Source organism: Bipolaris zeicola (assembly GCF_000523435.1).
Source record: "Bipolaris zeicola 26-R-13 unplaced genomic scaffold scaffold_464, whole genome shotgun sequence".
NCBI lineage: Eukaryota > Fungi > Ascomycota > Dothideomycetes > Pleosporales > Pleosporaceae > Bipolaris > Bipolaris zeicola.
The window spans coordinates 1-8,628 of NW_006912513.1; the positions used below are offsets into that span (position 1 = coordinate 1).

Genomic DNA, 8,628 nt, shown 5'->3' on the forward strand with positions numbered 1-8,628 from the left:
CCAGATCAATGCCGATGAAACTCCTATTTGCTTCAAAGAGATCCATTTCTAGGCGGGCCTTCCCAATGAAGTCTCTTTTGCCAATCTCAAGCATCGGTCATCGATCATGATAAACGCTTAGGATTTTCATTGCTAAGCAGTAAGCGGAACAGTTTAAGGATGGTAGGGAGGAGATGTGGCTAACGATTCTGGGGTTACTTGACTAGAAGATAGCTCTATCAGAGTAAATCTCAAATTAACTAACACACAACTCTCACGCAAATGTCTCACTCAGGTTCAACCGTTCGGATTTGGACCATGAGTCCCTTTTCTGGTCTTGCTGTAGCACCCCTCGATACTTTGACTTCCTTCTCGTTTATAGGTGTTTCTTTTGCCAACACAAATTCAAACTTCCCCACTAAAGACGCCAGCAAGATAGCAAGTTCTGCCTTGGCGAATGACTGCCCAATGCAACTTCTTGGCCCATGTAAAAATGTCATCATGGCGAAATTGTTTCGATGCCCAGTCCCCTTCTTGTCCGTTCCATTTTGTAGCCCGCCACTCTTAGAATCTTTGGAAGAGCCGATAGGGGTAGAGACCGTGCTAATTATCGCTTCTTGTTTTTCCTGAGAAATCCAACGATCAGGGTTGAATATGTGGGCATCAGGGCCCCAGAGAGTACTGTGGCGATTGGTGACGCGTGGGGCGAGCACGACCGAAGTCCCAGCAGGTACAGGCGTATGAAGGATGTAAGTGTCTTTAATAGCCTCCCTGAAAGTAACAGGTACAGGAGAGAAGTAGCGAAATACCTCGAGACAAACCGCGTTAAGGTACGGCATCTTAGAGTCTATTATAGTACTGAGGTCTTTAGGAATGCTCTTGGATGTCGGTGAATACCTGGGTAGGTGAGACCAGACTTCATCGCGGAGCTTGTCTTGGATATCTGGGTATACACAAATAATGTAGATAGCCCAGGTCAGGGCTGTGGCGGTGGTTTCATGACCTGCTGCTAGGAAAGTCATGAGTTGATCAACAAGTAGCTCGTCTGTGAAGGCTCCAGAGGCGGCAGCCACAGTGAGTATATTCTTATCATGAATATCGACATCAGCTTTCGATCCCGGATCCTTCTCACACGACCTTGTCTCTCGAATCATCTCCTGACATGATGAACGAACAAGTTGTATCGCGAGGTTTACTTGGGTGTTTCTCTCCAAAGGAAGATGATTTACAAGCCAATCTGGAAATACAAGCCGGAGAATTCCGATAAAAGTAGCTTGTTTAGAGGATTGAACAAGGAGGCTGTATGCTTGGTGAAGGTTGTTACTGGGGTTACGGATGGCCCCGAAGTCCTGACCCATACCTGCAACACCTATGATATCGAGTGTGGCTCGGCTGGCTAAGTCTGCGATGTTCACAGTGACCATCCCATCGTTGATTTTAGCGTGATGCCCACCTAAATGAAAGTCTAACATGTTAAGCCTTGTTGGCGTTTCGTGCTGAAGCGTTTTGGCTATAACACTTGTTAGACTTTCTCCGACACGCCACATAACAGGGTACAACTCTTTGACATGCCGAAAGGAAAATGCTGGCAGCAGCGCCTTCCGCTGCATCCTGTGTTCATTTCCCTCTGCTAACAAAATGCCCCTACCAAGGATCTGCCTCAGTAATGTTACAACAAAGGGCGGTTTTCGAAACTCGTAGCTCCTAGTCACGAGAACATCGGCGAGTGCCTCTGGAGAGACAATAAGAAGTCTTTCGAAGCCCAACAGAGACCGATAGCGTACCAAACCTTCTGGCACATCTTTAAGCTTATTTACCCTACGGTGTAAATACGTAAGCTAAATCAACATGCGACAAGCCAAGCTGAATAAACATACCATTCGCACTGTGCAACCCCTCTGGGCTCGGTGTACAGTCTCAAGGTTTCTGCACTGAACCAACCACTCTCAGGTACTGATTGCAACTGCCTCAGCGGCGAGAAATACAGTGGCCAAAGGAACCCCTTCCAAAAATACCATAATCCGCTAAGGCTCAATAAATAGCTGAAGCATTTTATCAAGTTTGTGATATCTCGTACGCATAAGATTATGGCGCATGACAGTGAAAGAACACATAGAGCTACGGGAATTGTCATGGTGTATGGACCTAATCATGGATGTGGGTGCTAACAATATTTTGTTCTAGAATGGCTCTCATGTGACCTCGGATACCAGATTAGGCTAAGCATGGAGCTGCCGGATACTCGTATCTACCACGCCGAAGGTCCGAGCGTGAAGATGCTCTGGCAAGTGTCCATGCAAGAGATCGGACTCGCAATGAGCAGTAGCTTAGAATTCGACATTTCTCTAGGGTTGAGACTCACTGACATTACCCTCCAATAGTAGTCAACTCCTGTCAACTCTGGAGCCAACCCTACATCATATTTGCGAACGCGGGAGCAGGAGGCGCGAGCGAACATCTGAACTGCTACCACGATGGATTTCGCAGATTGCATCAGCGACAAATCATTTGGTCCTAGTGTAAATGGTTGTCGCAACGGATTCGACTTCACGTTGAAATTCGAACTGCTCTTCTTCGCCACCATTCCTTCAGCTATCTTTTTGATTTTGGCAGTTCCGAGGATAACATCGCTTTACCTACAGCCTATTATTGCAGTCTGGCGATCTTGGCTTTACGCGTCGAAGCAGGTAAGCATTCCCCTAATGCTAGTACTGATTTTACCGGTTCTTTCAGCTCATATATTAGTTGTTGCTCACTGTGATTTTAGGTTATATGCTTCGTCAATCTCATCCTTCAGATGACTCTTTTGGTCATGAGCACGCGAGGAACGACGCGATTTGAGCTATCTGCTCTCTTTCTATGCGCGCAAATCTTGACCACAAGCGACGCGCTAATATTGGTTGCCATATCCCACTTTGAACATACCAGACGTCGAAGGCCGTCTGCGATTCTCGAAGTGTACTTGAGCCTTACTCTTCTTCTAGACATGGCACACAATCGGACATTATGGCTTAGTGCATCCTCCAACTTGGATGCAATATTCACACGATTTCATACAGCTACTGTTGTTTGCAAGGCAGTTCTCGCTATTTTAGAGTCTCGTTCAAAGAAAAAATCGTTTTTACAGCAAGATCGGGCTACAAAGAGCCTAGATAGTGCCTGCGGAATCTACAAGTTAGGTACTTTCAGTTGGCTTGGTCGGCTCTTGCTATCCGGTTATCGAAATCCTCTTCAACTCGACTCATTGCCCATCCTAGATGAGGCTATGGCAGCCGAAGCCTTGCATGCAAGGTTTCTGAAGAATATCAAAGGCCACTCGAAACAATCACCAGAAGCCAATCAGGAAAGCGGAATGTCACTATTCCAAAGCCTTATCAAAACCTTACCAGTACCTCTTCTGCTTCCTATCGTACCTCGATTAGCGTTGATCGGTTTGAGCATCAGCCAAGCCTTTCTCATAGAGGCAGTCACGAGTTTTCTGAGCGCCGAACAGAAATCTGATCACAATGGTTATGGCCTGATTGGAGCAACGATCTTGATATACATCGGTATCGCTCTCTGTACGTCGTTGTACTGGTACTGCCATCAAAGGTTCCTCTATATGACACGCAGTTGTTTGGCTAGCGGCATATTTCACAAAACCACTGAGCTGAGTGTGGCAACTCTCGCAGAGTCCCAAGCGATAACCCTCATGAGCACTGATATCGAACGGATATTGGCGGGCTTCCTCAATTTTCACGAGCTATGGGCAAGTCTGATGCAAACGATTATCGTTAGCTGGATCTTATGGACCCGGCTGAAGGCATTCTTCGCACTTCCCATTGGTCTGGTCATAGTATGCTTTTTTGCTCTAGTCACTGTAGGCAAATTCATCGGCGGCTTTCAGAAGGCTTGGATGCAGGAAACGCAAAAGCGCGTTGCCATGATCGCCAATGTGCTTGGAAGCATGAAGCAGGTTAAGATCTCTGGACTCGCTGCCATTGTTAATCAAAAGATACGCGAAGCGAGAACAAGTGAGCTTCGTGCCAGCCGTGGTGTTCGGATGCTACAAATTACGGCAATGACTCTTTCTCTCACACCTGAACTAATTGCGCCGGTTATTACGCTTGCAGCTACATCCAACTCTGTTGCAAATCCAAATATATTTTCCGTTGTTGCTCTTATTGCGCTTCTCACGGCACCACTTGGTCTCTTGTTTCAATCAGTAGCTCCTTTCATGTCTGGCTTGGCGTGTCTCGATCGGATTCAAACGTATCTAGAGCTAGAGCCGTTGGGAGACTGGCGGGAGAAAGAGGAAATACGACTGGAAAAGATCAAAGACAGCTCTGTATCGCCATCCGAGAACTATGAGTACGCTTTCCGAGTGGTTAAAGGTAATTTCAGATGGCAGAAAGATGGCCAGCTTTGCCTTCGAAACATCAGTCTGGCTATCAAATATGCGGCCTTGACAATGATTATAGGTCCGGTGGGATCGGGAAAGTCAACACTGTGCAAGGCGTTGCTGGGACAATTACGCCCCTTGGCTGGTCAAGTCTTTTTCGGTGGAGCAGGTGAGGGCAAGATTGCGTACTGTGATCAGACGCCGTTCTTGCTAAACAGTACAATACGCGACAACGTCACTCACTTCTTGCCATGGAACCCGTCCCGGTATCTTGAGGTAATCGAAGCCTCAGGGCTCTCTTACCACTTGGCTGCGCTACCAGATGGCCACAACACGGTAGTGGGAAGCAACGGCCTATTGCTTAGTGGAGGTCAAAAACAGCTCATAGCCATAGCCCGGGCGCTATACTCGGACGCTCATACCTTCATCTTTGACGATGTTTTGAGCGGTCTTGATGCCAGAACAGAAGATCATGTCTTCCGCCACGTCTTTGGACCCTCAGGCCTGCTGAAAACAAGGTGCAATGGAGCAGCAGTAATCCTTTGCACGCATTCGACCATGTACCTTCCGATGTCAGACGCAATCATCGTTCTAAATGAGGAAGGAGAAATTCTCGAGCAGGGCAAGTGGGAAATGCTCAAGTGCAAGGATGGCTACGTGCAAAGTTTGGGCATCAGAGAACCCAGTGTGACCTCCTCAATAACAGAAGCAGGGGCAGAAGTAGGGAATAAAACAAAATCTGGATATACTGCAGAAACCCAAGACATCAGGACAAAGAAGTCCCTAGTACATCAACTGGAAGTCAGCGAGAACGGTCAGGCTGCCATCGATGGACCCGCATCTGATGGCATCAGTCATGTTGTTGCTTGGTCAGGAGGCCTGGTTAATTATCGTCACTACTTCAAAGCGGTTTCTGTGGTAACATTAGCAGCTTTCATTGCTTCATCCATTTTCTATGGCTTTTTCTTCGCCTTCCCGACTCTCTGGCTCAACTTCTGGGTCAAAGATACTATATCAAAGCACCAGAGTCATACTAACGCCTTTTGGGTGGGTATTTATGGAGCTTTCCACGTATTGTGTCTATTAGGAGGGTTCCTCACGATGTACCTTGCAGTAACGTCGATCTCTCTTGTTTCCAGCGCTTCACTACATTCTTCAATATTTACTGCCATTATGAGAGCCCCGTTATCTCTTTTCCACACGACTGATCAGGGAACGCTCACCAATTATTTTTCTCAAGATATGTCGCTTGTCGATGGTGAACTACCAAGATCGCTTGTTCAATTTGCCTGCGATCTAGCTATATCGCTTGGAATGGCAGGCGTCCTTGCCGCTTCTTCACCTTATCTGGCCACGATATATCCAGCCGTTGTTGCCATTATGTATGCGATCGTAAAGCTTTATCTGCGCACGTCTCGACAACTTCGTATTTTAGCACTTGAGGCCAAAAGTCCTCTGTAGTAAGTACTTTCTTTTGATCGTGCCAGCTCTTTTACAACGGTTTATTGACAACCATCTTCACAACAGTATGCATTTTCTAGACGTAGGCCGAGGTATCGCAATGATACGTGCCGCACAATTGTCGAAGCTATACGAGGATCAGAACAACCGACTTCTGGAGACATCTCAACGCCCAGCTTACCTGCTGGCTATGGTGCAATACTGGCTACTGTTCGCACTCAATCTTATCGTTATGATTTTGGCCGTTTTCGTTGTTACGCTTGTTACACAGCTTGAGAATCGCGGATCAGGTTTTGCCGGTTCAGGCCTCGTCATGCTGTTACAGTTCGGCCAGATCCTAGCATCAGCCATGCAAGCGTATGCGAAGCTTGAAACTTCCATGGGCGCTGTGCATCGACTGAAATCACTTGAGTGTTCAGTCTCTGCGACAGTTGAAAACCGTAGCGTGTTACCGCCTCTCTCTTGGCCCTCCAAAGGCCATATAAAGCTCGATGGTGTTTCAGCGTCTTATAGGTAAGTGGGGGTTTTTTTACATTCAATTTTAGGTCAAAAATCAGCGTTTATTCAATGCAGGTAGACCTAGGGCACTTAGATTTTGATGAAGAACATGCTAAGGCCTCATAGAATCACGGCAGATGAATCAAACACCCTATCTAGCATTCTAGCGTTGAAAGACATACGGCTGGTTGTGGAACCTGGCCAGCGTGTTGCTATCTGTGGTCGTTCTGGTAGGTATGTGCAAATTCCAAGAATCTGAGTCTTTTTTCTGCAAGTGGCAAAAGCTGAGTCCAGATTTGTTTCACAAATTAGTGGGAAGTCGTCCCTGATATTGCTTCTACTGGGCTTACTCGAGCCGTTACCGAGCACGAACTCCGATGCCATCGTTATTGATGGACTCGAAGTACGTACTGTCAACCAAGCTGTGTTACCGGAACGTATTATCACTGTTCCTCAAGACCCTATCTTTCTTCCACCCGGAGCATCCTGGCAGGAAAACCTAGGTCTACTCGGGACCTGTACGGCGACAGAAATACATTCAGTTCTGGAAGATATGAGCCTTTGGTCTTTGGTCAATAGTCAAGGCGGACTAGAAGCAGCTGCGAAGCCCGGAGAACTTAGCCCGGGTCAGAAACAGCTATTTAGCGTTGCTCGAGCAGTTTTGAGAAAGATTGCAAAGGACAGAGAGTTGCAACTGACTGATACAATCGAAGTGCCGTCCACCACTCAATCGCATCTTGAAACTAATGTACAGGAGCGTAAGGGAATCAAGTCGCACAGCCATACAGTGGAAGGCAATTCCGAATCATACTGCTCGTCTCAGCCTAAGCCATCCAACCAATCTTGTCTTGCGACAGCTCGAGGCGACGTATTCGGGGGTATTTTACTTCTGGATGAATTCAATTCATCTATGGATTGGGAAACGGAAAAACAGTATTTGGATATTATACAGCGTTCATTTCCTGGATACACAGTCATTGCGATCACGCACAGTCTAGTAAGTTTTATGGAGAATTGGGATAGCGAAAAAGATAGAGAGGCAGGTGTGTATGGAGAAGGGTTCTTCAATCGCGTGATTGTCTTAGATTCAGGCGAGATAGTTGAGGACGGTCATCCGAAAACCCTCCTAAAGACAACTGACTCGAAATTCCGGGCCCTGTGCGAGACTGCTGCAAGGGGGGATGTCAACACCTAAGAGTCTACTACTGCCACCTGCTGCAATCATTTATCAAACAAAATAATGTGAAAAGGCTTGCTGTTTGCTATATTTCATCTGGGTTGTTTACATGAAGACTGAGTAACGTACTCTATATCTACGAATGTAACAACTTTGTAGGAACCGCACTAAAAACAATCACAGCGCTAACGCGCGACATACTAACCACGATGATCCTAAAGAAGGGTAAAATAGAAGTATTCGGATTGTTCAAGCCATAAGAATAATCGAATTACCTCGAGCTTATAGTAGGAATGTTTTGCAACTATCCGATGCACGCTCGAAGATATTAGGGTCATGTAGGCCCAAGTGGTAGTCGTAACAAGCAACGTATTTTAAAGATTAGCTTCAGTTCTTCATTCAAACGGAAGCGATAAGTGTCTCTCAATCTATTACTATGAACATGTGTATCATGCATATTTTGAAACAATGTACAAAATAATGATTTGATTCTAAACTTAGCAATGAGCTGCTACAGTCACCTAACGTGCAAGGTCAGTAGGTAGGTAAGCTGGGCAGATCAGTAGGCTGGGCACCCCACCAAACTCGACCCGACGCTCTGCACTACAACCACCATGCCGCGACAACAACGCTCTATACAGACTTCTTGTGAAGGTAGAATAAGTCTTGCTATAGCATCCTATCGTAATAATAAAAAACAATCTGTGCGCGCACTCGCAGCAGCGTACGACGTGCCAAAGTCAACGCTCCAACGACGTCTTCATGGTATCCAGGCGCGATCAGAGACAGCCTCTGTCAACCGCAAGCTATCGCCTATTGAGGAGCAGTCTCTTGTACAGTGGATTCTAGAGCTTGACCGACGTGGTTTTCCACCCCATATCATCGACGTACGACGGATGGTAGACGCTCTACTCGCTGCCCGCGGCCAAGATCCACCTCCACGGCCTATTGGCAAGAACTGGGTGTCGCGCTTTGTCCAGAGTCAGCCAGAGCTTCAGACGAGGTGGAGTAGAAGGCTTAATAGCCAGCGCGCTCTCTCTGAGGATCCTATCGCAATCGCAGCGTGGTTTAAGCTGGTAGAAGAGACGCGCCAGACGTACGGTGTGCTAGACCAGGATATCTACAACTTTGA

At 46.8% G+C, this 8,628-nt stretch overlaps 2 protein-coding genes across 2 annotated transcripts; one reads left to right on the plus strand and one right to left on the minus strand.

Annotated features, from left to right (window-relative positions):
• Positions 1 to 266: 266 nt before the first annotated feature.
• On the minus strand, positions 267 to 2,113 carry COCCADRAFT_112528 (uncharacterized protein; the record flags this gene model as incomplete). The annotated part of the gene is made up of 2 exons (XM_007720388.1): positions 267 to 1,797; positions 1,857 to 2,113. 2 exons carry the CDS (start codon positions 2,111 to 2,113, stop codon positions 267 to 269), a joined length of 1,788 nt encoding a protein of 595 aa, XP_007718578.1.
• A 340-nt stretch (positions 2,114 to 2,453) lies between these two features.
• COCCADRAFT_112530 (uncharacterized protein) lies at positions 2,454 to 7,514 on the plus strand (the record flags this gene model as incomplete). Its single annotated transcript, XM_007720389.1, has 6 exons — positions 2,454 to 2,687; positions 2,822 to 5,820; positions 5,888 to 6,334; positions 6,446 to 6,553; positions 6,632 to 7,031; positions 7,149 to 7,514. The coding sequence occupies 6 exons, from the start codon at positions 2,454 to 2,456 to the stop codon at positions 7,512 to 7,514; spliced, it is 4,554 nt and encodes a 1,517-aa protein (XP_007718579.1).
• Between the last annotated feature and the right edge of the window lie 1,114 nt (positions 7,515 to 8,628).